This window comes from Halyomorpha halys, unplaced genomic scaffold (genome assembly GCF_000696795.3).
Source record: "Halyomorpha halys isolate HHAL.00 unplaced genomic scaffold, Hhal_1.1 Scaffold1757.1, whole genome shotgun sequence".
Classification (NCBI taxonomy): Eukaryota; Metazoa; Arthropoda; class Insecta; order Hemiptera; family Pentatomidae; genus Halyomorpha; species Halyomorpha halys.
In genome coordinates, this window is record NW_027111483.1 from 308733 (window position 1) to 332342 (window position 23610).

The 23610-nt window shown below is 28.7% G+C and overlaps 1 protein-coding gene across 3 annotated transcripts in view; it reads left to right on the forward strand.

The window, feature by feature from the left end:
* Positions 1-23610, forward strand: part of Wdr81 (WD repeat domain 81) — a 45115-nt gene that overhangs the window by 12931 nt on the left and 8574 nt on the right. For 2 of the 3 annotated variants that reach the window (XM_014436015.3, XM_014436014.3), the window contains 10 exons: positions 642-848; positions 1210-1352; positions 2394-2636; positions 2890-3020; positions 3105-3214; positions 6219-6326; positions 17850-18066; positions 20087-20262; positions 20544-20761; positions 23454-23556. In XM_014436015.3, the coding sequence (XP_014291501.1) occupies positions 642-848; positions 1210-1352; positions 2394-2636; positions 2890-3020; positions 3105-3214; positions 6219-6326; positions 17850-18066; positions 20087-20262; positions 20544-20761; positions 23454-23556 (1656 nt within the window). The remainder of the gene's footprint in view (positions 1-641; positions 849-1209; positions 1353-2393; positions 2637-2889; positions 3021-3104; positions 3215-6218; positions 6327-17849; positions 18067-20086; positions 20263-20543; positions 20762-23453; positions 23557-23610) is intronic. The other variant, XM_014436016.3, reaches the window with a different exon arrangement.

Below are 23610 nucleotides of genomic sequence, written 5' to 3' on the forward strand. Positions count from 1 at the left end.
TTATTATTACATTATATATATCAAATCATCACGGAAATCAAATAATACCTCCTTGATTCTAATCATAAATGCTAATCATTATTAACTCTTTGTGTACTTTTTTGTTTTCTATTCAGCAGTATATTTTTTGGTATAAATTAATTTAAAGTTTCCGCAGCTACTTATATAAGTTTTATTATTAATTTTATTAGTCAAGTCCTTAAAACAATGTAGTTTAACATGTATGTAATGTATAATTAATTATTTAAAATAAATAAAAATTTCATTCATATTAACTACCTCAAACAGTCTCATATTATGTTTTTTATTTATGCATATTGGATGAGCAAATTTTGGAGTCCAGTGCTGTATTCATCTCTTCAATTGTTTTCTTCATTGTTCCGGGGGGCTTATGTAATTATAACATTTTAATAGTTAGGGGTGTCTTTTGCATAAGACTAATCCCACCATTGTCAATTATTAGAAGTGGTTTAAACTTTTATATAATAACCTTGTAAGGTCCACCAGGCCAATCTGGTAATAAAGAAAAATACAAATAGCTCTTTTGTATTTTTTAAAAATTATTTTGACATTAAATTCTTTTGTTAGTTTATTTTAACCATCAATTAATGTCTGCCATAAAATAATAATTTATATTTCAGGATAAGGATACTGAAGTTACTCAAGTGGGTTCTCCACCGCCATCAGCACACCAACTTCTACAGCCCTTGTTAGCACCAGTCCATTTTCCCCGCCAGTTTTCACTTCTTTATTCTACTTTGGAGTCACTTCGTAGCTATTCTACCGCTCTTGCAGATTTGTCTGCAGAAGATGATTTGTTACTTCTTTATAAAATTGCAGAAGTGAAGGTAATAATATTTATGATATATGCATTTATTGATATTTTCTTTGGTATGTTTTTGTTTGATTATTGTTACTGAATAATTTGAACACTTTTTTATATGCAAGGATGTGTATTTTACAACCTTAAAATATCTCATTTCTAATTACCTAATGAGGCTTTATGTTTTTCACCAAGATAAACATCATTACTAATAGTAGTAACGAATGACACATTTTAAATACTACCTTGTCATTTATTGTCTTGTCTTCTTAAATACCCATCAATAATCAAATGATTATTTACTAATTAAAAGTTAATATCTTTTTTTACTTAATTAATAAATTTTATTTTTTTAATTTTATTAGCTATAAATTTTTAATACTCAGGTGAAGAGTCTTTCTACTAAAATAGAAGAATTGGTGGAATCGGAAGTTTGCCTTGGCATTTTGATGCCGTATGTAATTGAGATGCTTAGTTCTCCTCTCACTGATGTTCTTGCAGCATGGTACCTCTTTGATCATATTGCTAGGTAATAACATTTTAATATTCATGATTTTTTTATGTTTTAAGTTTTATCTTAAAGTACTTATGAATTAATTTTCTGTTCCTCCTAAAATTAACTCTTAAGATCTTATATATATAAATGCCTTACTGGATTATTGGAGGCTAACATATAGTTTTTCCTGGCCTAAGAAAGTTATAGCAATAAATAGATAAATATTCTTGAAAAAATTGAAACTTTGTCGATTAAAATAGTTTAACTTTTAATAATAGTGAAAAGAAAGGTTGGTCTAAAAGATTTTTGAATTAAGAGTAGAAAAAAAGAAGGAATAAACAAATGTGGCCCAAAGACGGGGTGTGAATGAAAGTATAGTCTCATAAAAAAGAAAATGGGACAAAAGACTACTAGTTGTTAGATATATCCTATAATTTTAAATAGCATATTTCTTCTGTTTTAAAAGTTTTCAATATTATAACAAACCAAGGCCTAATTTCAAAATTCAATTATCTTGTTACTCAGTCCTAAACTAAATAAAACATGTGCAATATGAGGAGAAGATGGTTTTTGGTAAACAAAAACTTATTTATTTGTGTATTTTTTTTTACCGCACTCCCGACCATCTTCTCCTCATTGTAATCTACAGTCAACTATGAACACCTCATTAAAACATATACAACAATAAAATTTCTTAAAATTATTTATGTGCTTTATTTCTTTATTATGTTAAATTTATTTCTTTAATGAATGTGAATTTATTTTTACGAAACCAGTTCTTTTTATCAGGTTCTTAATTAATGATAAATAAATCTCAAAATCATAAATATTAATGTTTTGTTAACTGTGGATGGAAAAAAGAAATACTTATTATGCATTAATTTATTTTTATTATTATTTATTTGTATCAATATATTTTGTTAGTATTTAAATAATCAATATATATGGTTTAATCAATTTTATTATTATTTTAAATCAATTTTAAACAATAACGTTTGGAAATTTCTTAGTTATGTTTGCTAATGACATTTTTAGCTAAGTTGTTATTTAAATCTCATTTTCATGTTTGAACAGGGCACTTGGTCCGAAGCGTTGCCGGCGTGAACTTTTGGAAGTCATTGTACAGCTCTATGATTGGGAAAAACCTCGTGAAAGAAAACTTCTTCAGAAAAGAGTAAAGCTTTACCATAGGTCCTTCTTAGTCACTTTGATAGTGCGATTTGGGTTATCGACTTTTCTAGACGTTTTTGTACCACTTATAGCAGAAGCTGTTGGTGGTTACCATGATCTAGACGAAAATATTCATACTCATCTTAGGTATTCTTTACTTATAATTTTATTTTTTGTTAAAGAGATTGGTGAAATTAATTATTTTTATATTTTGTTATTGTTATTCTTTTTTTTTTTTTAATACTATGTTTAAGATTTGTAGATGGGTCTCAATAGGGAGAGTTTTAAAATAGTGTCCCTTTTTTCATTTTCATTCATTTAAAAGATTTTTTTAATATTCTTTAAACCATATTTTTTAAAAAAATTGAAGATACTACATTGTTTATGTAATTTGCATTAGTTGCTGTGATGTGGAAGAAGGAGTTGAAGCTGATAGTTGTATGCCTTTATCTCCTTTAGATGAAGACTCTTCTGTTGAATCTGAAAAAAACAACCAAAATACAATTAGTAAAGAAGTGAAGTCAGAACCAGGTTTTTACCTTAATACTTTGATAGCATTATGCTTATATTGAGTTTATCATTCTCAGAACTTTATGTATTTTTTTTCTTTTAAAGAAACAGTCAATTTAGAGGAAGATAGTTTGGAAGAAACGCCTAAAATGGGTCCTAAATCAGCTGTTTCGCTGCAGAATTTATTAATAGATAACCCTGAAGAAGAAAAAGAGGTAAACCATTTATAAAGTGTAAATTATGTTGTGAAAATTATTGTTAAAGAAGTGTAAAATCGATGAAGTAAAGTAGTACTTCTAGTAAGTCAAAGTTGCTGTTAGGTCTCAGGTATATACCTACCTTAAATATGTAATTTCAGTTTCGTACAACTTCTTTTTTTTTAGTTAGGCTATTTCCATACACATAGATACGTAGACACACACTTTTTTGGTTATTTGGACTCAGGGGACTTTAGAAAATGTAATCAGAAGAAGATATTTTGAATACAAGAATTTTTTTTTTATTTTTATGTTACTATAAAAAATAGTATTAAGGGTTTCTTGAGGCACAGAAAATGATCATCACTTTGTTCCTGCCTATAATACAACATGTTAACAAAGCCGTGTACACATTAATGATTTGGAATGAGAACGAGTGCTCTCATGGTCAGGTGTTCAGTCTGGTAAAACCTCTTTTCCTCCTTTAGTAATATATTAAATATTATTTTGATTGACAACCATTGAATGACCATGGAACTGTCTATTACTTTAATTTGTATGGGAAAAAATGTATGAATAGTAAATGTTTTCTGAACAATGTGATAACCTGGAAAATCTTATAAATAACCTGAGATAATATGTTCAAAGACATAAGGAAATTTTTTCTATAATCTCTTATTTAATTGTTTTATATTATGGGAGCAATTATTATTTTTTTTTTTTTTACTGGAAAAAGGATAAAGACTTGATAATTTTAATTTTTTTTCTCAGTCATTTGAAAAACACAATAAATTGAAAAAATTAATGTTTTGGTTCCTTTTGTAGTTTGAAGTTGTAGCAATATCCTGCTTCCCAACTTTTCATAATTTGATATCACGACTCTCTATAATTTGAAGGCTCCCACCTCCCAACATGGCATGAGCCTGTTGTTTGTTTACATACTGAATGATATTATTGAGTTTAATGTCTTCTTTCATCCTATTATATACTAACCATGATTTGAAGCTGTGAAATTGAAATGAGTAAGTTTCTTTTATCTCCCTTTACAATTCCATCAGAAAGTATTGGGTTTATTAACCAAGCAGAAAGTATAGAAGAACCATAAATTTTGCAAAAATGAACAAATCGTGTTCTACAAGACTTTATCAGGAAAGAGATTTATACTTAACTTTGGAGAGTTTGACTTTCATTCATGTTGATGATGACATTGGTGTTCATGGTGCCTTAAACAACGCTCAACTGTTGGTATATCTGGATGAGGAGGAGAAAGATATTAAAGAAGTGCAACACCTAACTCCAGTCATGATAAGTGAGGCAAAATCATTTCTGTATATCCTATGCTCTCCGGAACTCAAAAAAAAAAAATTTGCAGCTTTCTCTCAAAATGAGCTGTATTTAACTATATCATTTTCATTTCTATGTTTCTCATTTTTGTATGTACCATATCTCTTTATTATTTTGTACATTTCAAAACAAATATATCATTATATACACACATACTTTTAATCAAATTCCTTTTTATTTAAATTTTTTTCTTCCTAACTTGAGATTACTTGAACTCTTTTTCTTTTAAGCCCCATGGGTGTATGAGGTTGATGTCATGATGAATACGGGTTGAAGGTAGCCTCTTTTTATGCATTTTAAGAGGGGGCTGGAGAAATTTGATCATTTGGCAAGGCGTAGTCTGTATTTTGTGTCAGTGCATTGGTAATGAGGCTCACCAGGTTTGTAGATCCAAATAATTTAGTTAGCTGTACTCAATCGAGTCCAAGCCTGTTTGTGTGTATGTCTCTGCGATCTTTTGGGCCACCCTGTCGGTATCAGTGTCCTAAGTAATGAGATACAGTACTGAAGGCTATAAATAATTGTATACGTCTCCATCTACGTCGGTTGTTCGAATGTTGTATGTATGTGGTCTGACTTTGCTCTTTGAAGTGAAGTTTATCTCACTATACGTCTCAGTATACCGTTCTGAAGCTGTTGGAGCCTCTTGACTGTTGAAGGTGCTATGTTGGTCAGCATTGGTGCTCTGTAGAGCAGGATTCAGCACACTTTTGTAGATCATTAATTTAAGATGGAAAGAAAGATTAGAAGAAGTTACCAGATGATTAAGCCTGTAAGACTTGGTCCTAACCTGCATTATCTTATTACAGTGGCTAGGTAGCATCAGGTGTCTTTTAAGGGTGACACCCAGATATACTATGCTGCTTGTTGGTCTATTCTCATAACCTGCCTCCTTATAGACTTTAGGGAGAGGACACTTGTTCTTCTGGAAGGAGAAAATAATACAGTCGTTCTTGGGATTAACTGTAATATTCAGCCCTTCCAGTTTCTTGGTTGTTTCCATACAAGCTTCCGTACAAGAGCTGTCTCTGCCTTCATTGAACTACTGTAGATGGCTGTACTGTCGGCATAAGTCGCTACAGTAGCCTTGTCATATTTGGCTCCAACAGTTTCTTTATATACTGAGAAAAGTATTGGCGATAGCACAGACCCCTGGGGTACTCCATAGGTGAGTGGGACCTCTCCAGATACCACTTCGCCAACTAATTACTTGAACTCATATTATTTTGAACTTTTTCTTTGGTCCCTAGGATTTCAAATTATCGAGAATGCACTGCATATTATTTTAATATTTTAACAAAGAAACTCATTTTCTTGTCTATTAGTTAGTCATGAATAAAGCCTTGTTCAAAGTGCTGTTAGTTATAAAAACTAACAAGTAAATTCATATAGAAATTATTTGGGCATACTTATCATTTTATGTCATATGGGGTATTTTGTTTTAAATTATTATTTTTTGTTCATTTCCAAAACTAAAGGCCTGTAACAGTTATAATTTTTGTCATGAAATACTTACATGTCTTTTAATTTGTAATTGGAAATTTTTATTTTCAGTTAAGTAAAAATAACTACTTATATAGAGGACATTTTACTTTATATCAATCTGATACTTAATTTTGATATACTTTAGTGTGTTCTTTTAATTAATTGTTTGTGGCCCTTTTTATTTATGTTTTAGGGAGATGAAATAATGTTTAATTATGAAAATAGTTGGAAAAGGAAGAGCTTTGCCAATATGAAACCATTGCATGTGGAACAAGAAGTCCCTGATGTTGAATATTCTAAGGTGAATATATAAAACTTATATATAGATATAAAACTTATATACTTTTAGCCTGCCTGAGCAAATGAACGCTTTTCTTTGTTATATAACTTTGACTATAAGACTGCCTCTAATGCTAAATGTAATTATATACATTTTCTAATTGTTTTTCTGCAGCATGAAAACAACAATACTAATTTTAGTTAATAATGTGCTTACTAATTTGTACATAAAGTGATTTTTTTTTTTCAATTGGTATTTTCACTCATCATAGTCATTCAAAAATTTTAAAACCATTTGATTCATAAGCTACTTATTTATCTTAAGTTATAACTCATGTTTTAAAATTTTCATAATCTGTTTATTTTTTAAATTAGTTTATATAATGTTGCACTTCAATATACTGCTGTTTAGTTTATAAAAATAATTTTAGTTATAATTTTAATAGATAATGAACTGAAATGAGTACCAATTTCATACTTTTATTCATTTCTACAACTAAAATTTATTTTTTATGAAAACATTTCTGGTCTCCAGAATATTTTTACTATAAACTTATTCCTGTTTTGCTATAAAATCTTGTCGTATACTTTTATTTTGTTTAACTTTTTGTCAGGAACTTACTCTTTTTCCTAAACTAGTAAATTCAAATATTTAACCTTGAAAACATATATTTCGGATATTATAAATAAAAAGAATGGAATTGTAGGTTTTTTTTCTTTTATTTATTAGTTTTCTTAGAAGTTTTGAAAAAGAATAATTTGACTATACTTAATATTTCAGTATATTTTGAGGGGTTGCATGAAACTTTCAAGGATTTGTGTTATTGATTAGTACTTATTTATTTTTTTATTATGAGAATAGAACTATAATATTAAGTTTGCTTTTATAAATTTTATGGGCTTCCTTTTGGACTAACATTATTGTAAAGTTGATTACTTGGCATCCTTTGAGCATCCTACAGTCTAAAGGTTTTTACTTCAGATCTGTACAGAAATATATACATTGTTTGTAATTTAGACTTTCTTGGCTATTTTTATTTTAGTCAGTTATTAGTAAATTTAATCATTTCCTCTTCTTTGGCTATTATACTGAAAACTTTTATATTTTTCACTATACACTGCATTTTCTGTATTTTTTTGTGGAGAAAAAAAATTGTCTGCGATTTTCGACCAGATTTGGATGAAAATCGAACTTAATTTAAAACATCTGGTGCAGTGCACATATGACACAACTTTCACTTACCACTCTACCTGTGACCCAAAGTGTTGTGTTGATTAATGCGCTCATGTAGAAGTTATAGCTATTCTTGTGATTTTTGAAAAAAATCTAAAGAACAGAGATGGCAAAAATTATGAACAAATTTTTATTTTTCTGTTGCTGTAAAATTTGTATTTTTGAGATTCTTGAGATAGGAGGAATGAATATAAATTTTGTTCCTGAAAATAAAACAGTTTAACGAAGTTGTAACGCAATCGGGAAAGTTTGGGTAGTCTTATCTTTTCCCGTCCAAATCGAATGGCTCTGTTTTTCCTTTTTTAGTAATTCATAAGATTCTATAATATTTTGTATTTATCCATTGCTTATTATTGGTAACAATGAGAACTGGTAATTTTTTTTCAAATAAACAAAATTTAAGGTACTTTAGGGAGAAATTTCGTAAAAACTCATCATTTAAGCCCTGTCAAACTATTTCAATGAAACCTAACTGATATTAAAGCCTATTTGATTCTACATTGACATGGTGAGCTTGATCAAAATAGTTGAATTCATTTTTCAAATAATCTAAAAAGTGTGAAAAATAGATTCTATAATGTGGGACTTTTGGTCAGTAGATTTTCTCAAAAAAGTTGCTTTCACATCGCAGGCATATACTTGAGTTAAGTATGTAATTTCAGTTTCATAGAACTTGAGCTAAAACACACACACAGACAATTTGGCGAGGCTATGTTTTGTGGACTCTAGGGACCTCAAAACATGTATTTCTGTTAAAATTTTGAATTAGAAATTTTGCATGATCACAATACTTTCCTTACTATATATAAACAAGTAAAAGTAAAACTGAGGAAATGGTCTTACCTAAATTTTAGAAAAATTCTAATTTAATTTCTTTTCTTTTCATTGTCTTTTCTATCAATTGACAATTGATCATATTATAGGATGTTTTAAACTAGATAGGTGCTACTTTTGTTATGTATTGACTTTTCCACAATATATAGATAAAAATGTAATCACCACTCATCACCTCATTTTCCTATTGTTCACTATAACTCATAATTCAGTAATTAATTATGTTTCTCATTATTGGTTCTAATGTTACCGAGAAGTATAAAATATAGAATTAATGTGATTCAAATATTATGTTACCAAAAGTTTATGTATCTTTTAAGCTAATTCTTCCGTGACCTTTTCTTTTACTAAAAATTATTTTTTATACAACAAATTATTTTAGTAACCATTGAGAAAAAAAAAATGCTAAAACTTTTGGTATTATGACATCAACATTTCAGCTGTATCAAAGGATAAAAACTCATAATTTGTAAAAATATTATTCGTTTTCGTTGATCTTTAAATTATAACAAGTTTTACCTAGTCCTAAGATGTAATAAAAAGTTCTGACACCTGGAATAACTCTCAATCCAATAATTTGGCCATTATTTAGTTTAGAAAAAAGTTGTATCGGACATCAACGGAATAAGTTTTCAAGCTGAATGAAAATAAGCCCATGTTTACTAGATTTGCTTCGAGAAGTAAAGATTGATCTGATTTATAAATATGAAAATATCTTTCAGTAATGTATTAAAAATCTTACTAGAGCAACAGAATTTCACATGTTATAGCTTTAATATTTTCTGGGATATTATGGTTTGGTTCCTCATCAGACCCATATCGATTTTATCATATTCCATCCACTACTTTGATTTGTCAAAAAATATATTTTTCATCAATCAAATAAACATATTTTTCTCAGTCCACTTATGTTTTGAACATGGCTCATCCAATTTGATCCTAATTTTGGAGGAAAGTTGTGGATTAGGGCAAAAATGATCTAGAATCAATTTTATTGAAGACCATCCCCTGCTTTCATATACATGAAAAACAATATTTTTGTTGATATATGTACCTTAAAGTTAAAGCAATTTTGTACCCAATAGAAATCTTTAGAAAAATGGTAATTTCCAGAATATAAATTTAGGGGCAGAGATAGGCAAAAATTAGATATGTATGAAACTACAGCTAATCTAAAATTGTCATGGATATTACCCTAATTCATGAATGAACCATTAATAAATGAATTTTGTATCCGTGACAATTTTAGCTATAATTATCTTTAGCTAACTTTTGTCCAGTTCTGGTTGGGAGGTCTAAAATAAGATAAAAATAGTGAGAAAGCTCTCCTGACTGACTTTTTTTGTTCATTTACTGTAACATTATTTATTCATTCATATTCGTTTGAAAGGGACTATAGAGGGATTGTTATATCTTATTCCGTTTTCATTCTTCTCCAGTAAAGGACATTGTCTGATTTAGACATCAATACTTTATGGATAGTTAGGTATAGAATGAGGTATAAGCTTATGCTACCATTCCACTAACAGCCTACTCCTGGCTTCCAGCTTAATAATAACCAGTTGTGATATTCAGCAGGTTTGCAAAGTTTCGGCTAAACCTTTTGTAAAATTTTCAAAGCTTTCTGAATTTTATTAAACACATGTTCTTATTATTCTCTGTAAGACTCCTAAACTAAAGCCTTAGTCCGTTCATAGTTTCCGAGAAAACTGCTCAGACCAATTTTCTGTTAGCGAACGCTGTTAAATATTTTGAATATCCCCGCTGATGATAACACTTGCTTGATGAGAAAGTCTATTGATTTTATTGTTTATTGGAAAACTTGTTGATGATTTATAATATTGTTCAAAAATCTGTTTTGTTTTTTTTTAATTTTACACTGTTGATGAAGTGAGGTAGATATGATTTCAATAAATCACTGTATTGTATTTTCTTCCAACTGATATAATCATCTATTTTCTTGCCTTCTCTTTCAAAGACTTTTTTTTTATCTTTTCACAGTGCCTAGATATTCATTCCCTTCTAGTAGTTTTTGTAACATATCACGAACAGATCCAGACCTTGTGGGTCCCAGAGTGATACCATCTTGTTAGGCTCCCCTTTGTTATTGCAGGGGGCTGCCATAGAGTTTAGGAGGTGTAAAATATTGCTCAAGACTTAGGAAGAGTCTGAGGATCTAAAGTAATAAATTAATCTGTTTATGTACAAATTATTTAATTTTTATATGGTGGGAAGCCCTCTCTGGGTGTGAGATTTACCCCCGCTGATCCCTCTTGGATCCAACTTTGGAATCTATGGTTGTGTTCTAAGATATATTTAAATAATTTAAGTAACACTTTGTAAAGATCAGTTCCCCTGTAAAAATATTATACTCTTTTATTAAAACTTCATGTTTTTGACTGTTAATCCTCATCTTATATAACAAAGGTTGGTTATTATAATATCTGTAATTATTATGAGATAGGATTTAATAATTCACAACAGATAGCTAGTTGGTGAAGGAAACTTTTGGAATATGTATACTTAAATAAAATAAAATATGGTTAAAGAATGAGATTGGAATTATGATGGAAAAATTATTATTTCTTGCACACCAGAGATTGCATTGCATGAGGCATAGCTTCTTTTCATTCTGCTTATTGTAGATTTTACTGAAATGTTGAATTTCTAGTTAAATGTATATTTTTTTAATCTTGCCATGGAATTCAAATTGCTCCATATAAAGAGGGTAAAGAAATGATGTGTTTGACTTCTGACTTAAAAATGGCATAGGGAGAAGGAGCCCATTGGATCCAAACTCTTTGCTCCCCTTTCGCAAATATAATTCCTATTATTTATATTTTAATTTTAGTGATCAGTGGTCCAACTTTTTTGATAGCTTTTGAACATACTTTGATGTGAAAACAAATTCACCTTCATATAATTAATCCTTTGCATTCAAAGTTTTTTTTCACTCCGTGAGCAGTGACTGTTATTTGTCACCAAAAGTGAAATATATTATGCAATAGCTTTTATGATTTCTCTTTGTCCTTATGTTATGAACTGAAAATTATTGACATTGCCTCAATAGCGGAGCCCTTGAGTTTGAAGACAAATTTTAAATGCCCTTAAGTGCAAAGGGTTAATATTCTAGACTATTAGTAATTCTTGTTATGTCTCATTTTTCCATTATGATGAAAATTCTCCAATATTATCATTTTTTAACAGATTAAACATTAAAAAAGTGTTTTCGGCTGAGACCCCAAAGGTTCTATGAAATTTACAATAATGTGAAAGTTTTATCTTTGTTTTAATCTCAAAGCAGGTACAAGATTTGTTGTATGAAAAGTCGTAATTAGAATAAACCTTTTTAATCATTATACTCTTTAATATAAGTGTTTCTGTTTAATTTTTTTTTACCTAAAATAGTTATGCTCGCTTTCCTTTTTTTTTTATTTTTTCCAAAAATAACAAGTGAATAAATAGTATGTTTGGGGAAATAGATCACACCATTGTTTTTTGCACTGGAATTTTTCGGTTAATGTTTCTACTGATCTAGATTTAGATTTATAAAATAATATTGAATAGTAATTAAAGCTATATTTTGTCCAATATATTTCCTAATTTCATAAGTAATGCATGTTTTCCTAATCACCTAAAATTCTTGAGAAATTACTCAAAATATTGAAATTTTACACCATCGTTTTGCATTGAGTTATGTACTTGGTACATAACATCTGCATGTTCACTACTGGAATGGGTATTTGGTTCTAATTATGTTTTATTCTATGTTTAAGCTTAATAATATTTCCTGTTATCAGGCACAGTTAAAATATTTTTTATTTAATAATTTATGCTACATGAGAATCTCTGTTACTTAATATTTTCAATTGTTAAAATTTTCAGAAATTATTACTTTTTATAATAGATAACCCTTTCAGTGATAGTGATTTTAATACTAGTCTGCAGTTTGCCTTAATTAGGTTTCCTTCAAATGGGCTTGATCGATATTTGTTTCGTTTTATAAATTTTGATATACTGTACCAAATGAAAAATAGAACCTCTGATTCAACTAGGATTCATGTTTGATAGACCTATTAGTCCAGTTTAGTTTCAAGAAGTCCATATAAAAGACTGATTATTCAATTTTTTATTTTGTAATTATCCTACATTTCATTGAGCAGTTATATATTTTAATTTTTCCTTTCAGCTTTATTATCAAAATATATATAATAATTTTGATATTTACCTCTTCTCTTGTAATCTAAAAATAATACTATAGAGTCAATAATTTCTAGTTTCATAAAATGGTGCTGAGAAGTTATTTTTTTTTGTATCATTAATTAGTGTGACTATGTTTTGGTAAAATTTCAGCTTAAATTTTTTGACTTTTTAAGATTAAATTGCTTTTTGTCTCACAATTTTACATGAGTTTTGTAAACGTATTATATCATAAGTTAAATTTGTTATTTATGTTATATAATGTATTAGATTATTTTATTTAAAAACAAATTTGATCCTTTTTTTCTCAGCTTTATTCTTTTCAAAACCTTCCAACGTTTCGATTCTCAGGTCATTTTCAAGGATACCTTTATTTTGATGTCATTTTCTTTTTTAAAATCATAAAAATGCGGGCTAATTGCCTTTGTCCCATCTATAATTTTTTCTATATAATTCTTTCTTAAATTTAAAACTTTTTCAATCCACTTCTCTTCTTTCTTTCATTTACATTTGCAACCTTAAAATGAAATGAAGAAGAGAAGTGGATTGAAAAAGTTTTAAATTTAAGAAAGAATTATATAGAAAAAGTTATAGATGGGACAAAGGCAATTAACCGGTATTTTTATGATTTTTAAAAAGAAAATGACATCAAAATAAAGGTATCATTGAAAATGACCTGAGGGTCGAAAGTTGGAAGGTTTTGAAAAGAATAAAGCTGAGAAAAAAGGATCAAATTTCTTTTTGAATAAACTAAACCACTCTCAAACAAGAATATATTAATAAAAATTAATCTAGTATTAGATTATGATTTATCTAAATTTTCATAGAATTGTGACATAGATCAAATTGATGAGCTTGGGTATGGTTGATTGTAAGTCTAGAATTATTACAACCACATCACTGGAAGGGTTAACTAATTAATATTCTCATCACAACAGTTAAAATATTTTATTTAGAAATTATGAAATATTTGGAGTTGTTGGGATTCTCATGTTTCCATTTAATGAATGAAGCACCAAGGATTTAGATATTCAAGGCTGGTCACGTGATTTTTTGGTAATGGGTTACTTTTTGGTGGGCGGCTGTTGTAAAAATTTCAAAATTTTATTTTGAATTAATATTTATTTAGTAAAATAAAAAAAATAAAGTACTTATATTCACTGTGTTCATTAGTCCTATTATTTAGAGAAATAATGTTTTGGAAGAAAATAATGTTTTTATTAGTTGACTGTATGTAATTAATTTGATGATGGTCGGAGTGGTGATCAAAAAAGGTTACTCGAAATAGCAGGAAAAATTATTTATTAGACACCAACATTGTATCTCATGCTGGAGGGCTTCATGAGGGCTAAATAAAAGAAGATACAAACATTATAAAGTGTGGTTAGACTATATATATAGATATAAGAAAAAGTTATTTAAATAAGTTGCAGAAATGATTGGAGTAAATTAAAAGAATATAAATTGATATTAATTGAATAAATATTAATAACATTTACAATAATGAAACTTTGCAGACATGGAATGAAACATCAGTGTCTGATAAATATTTTTTCCTGCTATTTTCAATACGATATTTTGACTGCCACCAGACTTTTGTCCTTCAATGAAATAACGTTTTGTTGAAATAATATTATCTTTTATTTTTTCTAATGTTGACTTGGTAACTCTGCATTTTTAACATGGATGAAAAAATATATACAATAGTTATACATTGTTCTATCATTTATTACAATAATTTTATAATTTTACTGCTTTATTAAACATACAACAGTTTAATACAATAAAGTTGTCAAATGTTACAACATATTTGTAACATATAATATTTATTTTACATAATTACTGTGGTTCGTTTTTATTTTAAATTTTTGAATGCAATACTCTTTCAAATACAGTTCTGTGCAATCTCAGTAATTTGAAGTAGTTGCTGCAGGTAGTGTTCAGATTAATAATTATGTTAAGGAAAATTATATATAAAACAGGTGTTGGTGAGTAGTGGGTCACGGGCCACATACATATAGAATGTTACTCATTGAATTCAGTGGTTGTATTGAGAAATGATAGAATGGTGTTCCACGCTATTTTTTTATTATATAAGAAGGTGAAAAACTCTTGAAAATAACCATGGGAAAAATGTATAAGATTAAATGAAAAATAATTTTTCTCTGAGACTTCTAGTCCTTAAGAATAATTACACTGTACATTTGAGTGCCAATTGTCTGGCATATGATGTTTAACAATTAAATTATAAAATAATTATATATATAATACAAAGAATAAAATTTAAAGTAAAAACAAAAGTGCTAAGTTTCAAGCTTAATATTTATAAATACTCAGTAGCATAAAACAATAATTTACCATCAGATGTTGAAAACATTAATTAATAAGCTTTGAAGCCCTGCAAAGTGGGAAGAAATGTTGGCTCGATAATAAATAGTTTATTTACTATTTGAACAATTTTGACTGGCTAATATTGGCCTTACTTATTTTTTTAGTTGAGCTAAAAATAAAATATATTTTTTCTTAATTTTTCGTATTGGAAAATTAACTAAGTTTTGTGGAGTTAGTTTAATTACAAGTTATACAATTAAGTTAACCCTTTGAAAACCTCTTAATTCAAGCTGCCTCTTAGTAGTGAGAAACTCAGTATTTTTTATTAAGAATCAGTGTCAGTTTGAATCCTGTCAGATGGATTGACTTTTATTTCATAGCAGCAAGTACTGAATCTCGGGCTTAACATTCTGATCATAAGGTGACACATTCTTTTTGCCCTAGTTGGAATGTATAAGGGCCTTAAAACCTCAACCTAACCTATAAACATTACCTTAATTAGTTTTTCTCTATCATTTAAATAAATTAATTTGAACAGTTTATAATTATGTAATTATAAGGCATGTACGAATTTTGCTCTATATAGTGAAAAGGGAGTGATTCTCTAAAAGATAGGTATTACTGGGTGATTATTTTTACATCTGCCACACATGAATTTTACATCACCCATTTTTTTTTTTCACACTTCTTATTTAAAGTAATAAAATTTACGAATAATACATTTTTCTATTCTGAAATTTTAATTTTGGTAGGAAAATTAAAGAGTTACCTTCAACATTTCTGGCCTTCCTCTAACATTAGTCATATAAAAACAGTTACTAAGATGCTTAATTGATCTTACAATATTTTTCAATCCAACCTGATACAATAATATTGAGAAAATATTATATACCTACTAGTTGGCCATAGTTATCACTCTAGTCTTGGAGGCTGGGAGAAGGGAGGAGAGTGGATTATTAAAATGAAATTCACAATACATGTGTATTATTTAATGTTTTTCAGTATTTTTTTCCACATGACTAGCTTAGTGCTCTACAAAGACTTGAAACAGATGAAGGGCTTCCTCCAAAAAGGTTCTGCCTAAAATTAAAAATAAAATTATAAGTAATTCAATATATCTTTATTTTAAAAAAAAATCATTGATTAGTATTATTTAAATTTTTTAATACTTTTATTGTTCATTCAATTATAAGTTTATTATAAGTTATTTTAAAATTATGAAATGTTTATTCCTTACATAAACCGGTGAATTTAATTAATGGAAGATCCAAGTTTACAGTCTCCTTATTAACAATTTATTTTATTTACTTAACAAATTCATCGTTCATCAGTGCACTTGGGTGTATATATATTATTTATTTTTCTTGGATATAAGTTATATGATATAATCTTGTTAGGATATTACTTAGGTTAAGTATTTCTTACTAATTGTTTCATCAAACATATTATGACTATGACTTATTAGTAATAATGTTTATAAAATGTTTTAAAAAATTATGTTTTATTAAACAATTTTTTTTATTTATGAACTAACATTACCCATTAATTGAAACTTATAATTTCCATAGTTTGAATTGACTAAGTTTTAAATTAAAAACATTATTTACTTTTTCAAAATATTTTACTCTGTTTTTTTTGGACTTTCCAGGAATAATTTGAAGTAAAAAAAAAATCCTGTTTTATTGTGTACCATTTCTTATCATTAAAATTAAATAAAAAAAAAAACATTATAAATAATAATACTTATGCTTGATTTATTAAATATTCCTTAGATATCCTCAAACTGTTGTATCAATAGAGTTCTCATTTGATTTCACCTTTCACAAATTCACTCACTGGCATATAATATAATGGCATATGACACTTGAATATAATTAAGTTAGTATTAATTATTTTATCTTAAATTTAACTATAGTTATGTCACTTTATTTTAATACGGACATTATAACTTTTAGCAATTTACTTGTCAAAATGTTATATTTCTCACTGAGTCAAAATCTCATGCAAAAACATATCAAAGGCTCAATCAACTCTAACTTTTTCTTTTCCAGAGCCAAAGGCAGAGCCTTCTGTTGTTACTTGATATTGCAACAATTAAATGTTCTTTTAAGTAAATTCATCATTAGGACATAAATTTCTGTTCATAACAATACATTATGAACTCCTTATTTTTAAACTAATTTCAGTTTGATTGTACTTATGAATTTTTTAATATTATATGTATTTTTATTATGTATGTACACAATATTGTTTTCAATTATTTACATTGAGGTAAGCAGTGGACTTCCTCTCACCTTGACCTTGAGCAATTTATGATCTTTAAATTCAAATATTACAAAGAATTATTTCGACATTTAAAATCACAAAATTCCTGAATCACGTTCAAAAGGAATTTAATAGGCATCCACTTATAAAATGCATCCAAATGCAATTTACTACATAAAGTCATTTATTTTAAATGGAAGTTGCTTATTAATTGTAATTAATTATTAACTTTACCTTCTGACTTTTATTAAACTAAAAATATTTAGTCATGGTGCAATATTATAATTATACCCTCCTATCCATATAAATTGATAACATCATTATTCTATTAATGATCCAATCTTTCATATTATTTTTTATACTCATTTATCTCTTTACCAATGTTTATTTTTGTTAATGGCAACAATTTACATTTTGAATTTATCCACCATCTCCATAGATATTAAAATATCTCTGGAGTATATATTTTGAAATAATTGTTTTCTTTTAATCATAAGCATGACTTAAGCTGCAAGCTTGCTTAAGAGCTATAGCATTCGACCAATAAATAAAATAGGACTCAATGGATATGTGCGTTTGTCATTCGCTTTAAAAAATATTCTCGTTTGCTATATTGAAATTCACTGGCCAGATCTTGAGTATCTAATATGCCTTGGGTGTGTTGGGTGGGACCCTACTAAGACGTATGTGGGGGAGGTGTGTGAGGTGTCGACTGATAGCCTCGCCTGGTTGGCCCCTCGCCTTGGACCTGTCCTGACCTCAGTCTATATCGGAAGGTCACTTCTTCGCCTGCTTGGCCTAGCCTACACAGGAGCAGCACAGCTGGTTTCATCGGATTATTCTCTAACCGGAGATTCTACAACTACTCACCTCTTACGCTCACTAGCATCAATAACAGGTAATTTCATTCTTATGTGTATTTATTAACTTTTATGCTGAATGAGCTGCGTATTGATTAATACATGATCTAAGTAACCTAGTGTTTAATTAATAATTAAAGTGTGAATTAAATGTAGTTCTAGTCATATTCTGTCAATCATATATTACTGCTGTATTTATTTAACATGAACTGTGTATTTATATTTAATATGAATTCTTTGTAACTTCTTTTAAGTGATATTATCTATTTTAAGATGTTACAATCTTAAAAAGGAACCTCAAAGTAATATTGATGCATAATTAAAAGTATTGACTTTAATAATTAAATGATGTAAATTAAAAATATATTTTTATTAAAAATAAAAAAATAAATTGTTAAAATTTTCATTAGAAAAAATTTAGAATTTGAAATGAAGTAGAAAAATTTGTATTCCTTTTAATGCAGCCGTCTCTTGCTGTTCTGACCTATTCTTACAATTTTTAAAAGTAACTAAAAAGAAAAAAAAATGTCTTTGATTTGGTGCATTATTTGAAAGAGTCAACTTTGACTAAAGAGGGAATGAGTGAATAAGCGGGAACAATAAATATAATAGACAAATTTTTGTGGTTGAGACTCTTACCATTAAATTTTGAATCGGTTAAAGGTTAGAAAAACATCAGTTAATCTCTGAATCTAATTGATTAAAAACATATTTCAAAGGTGGAAGATGACCCTTTGTTACTGAATGTGTTATCCAGATATTTCAAATTGAATCATTTAGGGGACTCCAATCTAGTGGTTTATCATTTTTAATTTTCAAAATTTTAAAAGAGAAATTGTCTACCAATTTTATTTCAGAGTATACTTTATCACATCAAGTAAATATTATAGTATTTCATAGTAATACCATTTCATGTAAAGTTTCTACACTACTATGTACATGTTTGTTTTTTTTTTCCTCCTAAGGAACTGTTTTAAATTTTATTTTATTATCGCACTATAAAAGTCCTATTTTGGAAATGTTTGCTCTCAGAAAATATTATTTTTTCCATACTTGGGTCATTTAAATATAAATAAGACTTTGGTTTGAAAACTTTATAAACATATGTAAATGGTCAACCAATAATGCTTCATTTTTCTACTTGACACATTTTTCCAAATTGATAGCCTCATCTTATTTTATTATTATTATTATTTTTTTTTTTTTTATCATTTAACTGTAAAAAAGAAGAAGGACGTTCCTAGAGCCAGTTGCGAATAAACTCTTCAACCCCTGCATCATTGATGAAGTGCCTCTTTCTTTTGAAGCCAATTTCAATCATCCAAACATGTGAAGATGGTCCATACCATACAGAGGGTGACCAGGTGTTTCTCAGAACATTTCATCAAAATTTTGATGTGTTTAAATTGCAGTAAGGGATTGGGTATTGTCACCAAGCTAAATGATGTTGATTGGGTATTATATTTGAAAAAGCAGCCTTTGCTTGATTAAACGAGTGCAATAGTATGCAGGATTAACTATTCTCTGTCTAAATAAAAAATTCAGCAAAAGTACACCTTTTGAATTGCAGAACACTATTTAAATTATTTTCTAGCAGAAAAACTCATTTTGTCTTTTACTGTGGTGGCCTCTCCAATTTCCTTCTTGCAAAAGTGGATTCAAGTCTCATGGAAATTGTGTGTACTTCCAACACTGATGTGAATTTTGGAAGTTATTTCATTGATGGTTATGCTGCAGTTTTCCTCTTTTTTGTCCTTCAAATAAAGGTTTGTGCAATGAAACAATTTTGTTTTGAAAGTATGTTTTCACAAAATTGTACACTGCAAAATTTTTCTGGACAGAAGGTTAGCCACTTTTTTCTCACTGCTCCCCTACTTATTATGATGCTGGACCAGCTACCCCACTCTCCTACTGGGCCGCTGGCTCAATCTTCTTGTTTACATTTGAATGACCCTTGTATAATCTCGTTTTGCCTTCTTAGTATGATGTTATTTTTTAAACTTCTATTCAATATTTTCTGTTTTGGCAACATTATAATAATATTTTTAATGGTTTTAGGTGTATTTGGAGACCAGGTGATAGTTTGTCAGTACCTTCCTCATATAACTGACTTAGTTGCTCTTTGTAAACGGAAGCTTACTCCATCACTGGAAGGAGCCCTTATTGGTTCTCTGTCATTGCTTTCCTATACAATACCTTTTTTCACTGAATCTACTTTCAATGATATTTTACAGGTGAACAAGAATTTAAATTTTTATTTTCCTAAATATGTAGAATTAAAATTTTCATTTGTTTTATTTTTTATATTTATTTATTGCTATTCCCTCTATCTGAAAACATTACAGCTTGAAATGTGATGCAAACTAAAAAAATAATCATTCATTATCATGCTATTATTGTTTAGTGATTCTTCTCCATTAGTATGTCCTCCAATTATTAATAAATATGAATTCTTAAATCAAATGTTTGTTATTAAAAACTTCATGACTGCTATGTTTTTTATTTGTTTGTTTAGGATGGTATAATCAAAGGAGTTGTAGATCCATGTTTAAGACTTGTTGGTTCAAGAAGTCTATTGTTTCCTAGTGGAGTAAATGGTCGCCGTGGTTTCGGCCTCAAAATTCTTTCATTACTCATCTCCTTGAGCAGTCATGCTTGTCCTCAACAGAGACTAATTCTTCTGCAAACTTTACAAAAGTTTTTTCTGGTTTTATCTAAAGCTAATTGTGACAGGTACACTAATGCAATATTTTTAATGGAATTTTCATTTTTGTATATGCTTTATTTTATTTATTTGTGCTGCATAAAACATAAGTATCCAACCGTTCTAGGAAACATTTGTACCTCTTCCTGCCAAGTGGTTGTTGCTGGTACTTATAGTTATAGTCAGTGTTCAATTTATAGAAATAGAGGTAGCAGAACTTTAACTTTCTAAAAGGCAATACAAATAATTGGCAAAAAAAAATATTATTGGTTCTAAAAAAGATTATTATCATACATTATCTTGGATATTCCATTTATTTTAAGTGTAGGAAGTAATATAACATGCTTATTCTCTAATAACAGAATAATATGTGGCTAACCATTGGAGTAATCAAGCCTCTTAAGCTTATATAAACGGTAGCATGATTGATTAATGTCACTTTCCGAATTTTGTTTACTTTCTTTTCTTTTTTAATGGTAGGACAACTCATGGAGAGTCAAGGCCTCCTCCAATCTGAGCCACCAGCAGTATTCACTGTTTTGGCCTATTTCCAGTTTTTATTTCCCCTCCTAGATACTCTCTTCTTTTTAGGATTGTAGAACATATGCTTTGTTTTTGATTCATTTATCAGGAATCCAACTTTAGCAGCTGTTCTTTGTAGATTCAACAAGCCACTCTTCATGCTTTGAAAACTATGTCCAACAATACCCAAATCATTGGGGTAAGTTAGAGGCTGTATGTAGCCGAGAGAGTTAAGACATCCACCTTAGCAACCTCGCAACTGCAATGGTGCCAGTTCAAAACTGGTCTGGTGGGGTTGACTTTTATTTCATGGTGGCCTCATGGAATGAAAACGTGATCCCCCACTCTGGTTAGACTAGGTTGGTTACGATGACCCTTTCATATTATGCCAGAAAGGATTAGGCTGGAGGTAATAAAAAAAAATTAACATAAGTTAGAATTCGGTATGATTTGCTGAAAATTGCCCCTCTTGCCTTTGGATTCCTGACCCTAATGGAACATTCCAAGGCATTGTTAAACAATAAGCATACCAAACAATCACCTTGCCAAAGTCCTTTGTGGCAATGAAAAATCTCAGATGTAGCTCCAGATACTCTCACTGAGTTCTCAGCAACCTTCATTGTCATTGTGGCAAGGTGCACTAGCTTTCAGAGGGATGCTTTGGGAAACAGTCATTCTTCAAGTTTCTCTTGAACAACGCTGTCATAGCCAGCATGGAAATCCACAAAGAAGTAGACTATTTGTTGCTTTCAGCAGCTCTCTCCAGCATTGTTCTCGTTAACAAGATTTGGTCTGAAAGTTGGTGTTGCTAATAAGCCCTTCATGAAGTCTACTTGATACTGGCTTATCCTCCTTTCAACAAAACGGAGGAGCTTATGGAATAGAATGTTGAAAAATATTTTATATGAGGATTGTAGAATGGATATTCCTTTGTAGTTCTCACAGTTAAGAGAATGTTTCTTATGAATGGGACATAAGTCTCATTTTGTTTGTAGTACTCTATCATTAATTTACTTACTTATTTATTAACTCTATGTTTTACTTTAGTGTTTCAATATTTTATAAATAAAAAAATTCATAAAAAAAAAATAGATAAATAAATTATAAAAGTGGACAAATTATTTTTAAGTAAAAGCTAATCAGAAATTGACTGTGAAGAATTATAAAAGCTAACATTTTTCAACTGACATTACACATTATCTTTTCACACTGTTTTCTTATTTATTTTTTTGTGTTATTGATGCCTCTTATTTATTCTCTTGTGTTATTGATGCCCACAGTCATAGCAATTTTTGGATCTAATGAGTGTTCAATTTAGGTAGTTACATGGTAATTGAGGATGTGAAAATTGAAAATAGGAAATTATTTTGGACAATGAATAATAATTTTTTTTTTGGATTAGAAGTAATTAATTAATAAATAAAAATCACAAATAAAAAGAATTAACAAATTGGTGATTTGAACTACTCAAATAATAAACATTTATTTTAATAAATGAAATATAAAACATTAATAAACCACTTTAGGTGTGGGAGTGACGAACCCACCCTATGAAAACTACGTCAAGAAACGTGTGATGTATTTCCATAGTACATCGCACATGGCCTTGGACCTCCAAGGTCTGTTGTGTCTATAAAAATATTTAAAAAAACAAAAAATAAACCACTTACTGGTCTCAAGTAATTTCCAATAAGGTCGGATTGGTGCATTTACCAGCCGAATTAGTTTGAGATTAATATCTTTCTTTAGTGAAGGAAAAATTAAGCTAAAAAATTTTAGTTTCCAACTACCGGGTCACCTTGAAGAATACCTGAATGGAAAAATATATGGGAATAATGGAAGAGGAATAACCCACCAAAAAGCTATTTTGACACATTCAGCCTCAAATCGAGTACCCTTTATATTTATGTACCTTTAACACTTAATATATACTTGGTATATTTGATTAAGATTCATGAAAATTTTGATATATACATGCAATAAATAGTTTTAATTAAATTTATTTAATTGATTTGTAAGTCGAGTTATTTAAAAAAATGTATTTAGAGTATCAGATACTTTGAAACACAAAATATACAAAATTAATGTTTTATGATGAATACGATTTACATTTTAGGGTTATATTTTAACATAGTTTTAGTATGTTTAAATAAATTTATGCCTGATTATGATTAATTTATTTTGAAAAAATTACTTTAGGAAAACAGATATTGACCTAGATTGTGAAACAAAGTCAATCGAAAAAGATGGATGCTGTAATAAAACTGCTTCTAGTGCTATCGAAACAAGCATCAAAGTTGAAGTAATTATGCCATTTTTTAATTTGTTTTACTATTTTCATTTTAACTAATTAAAA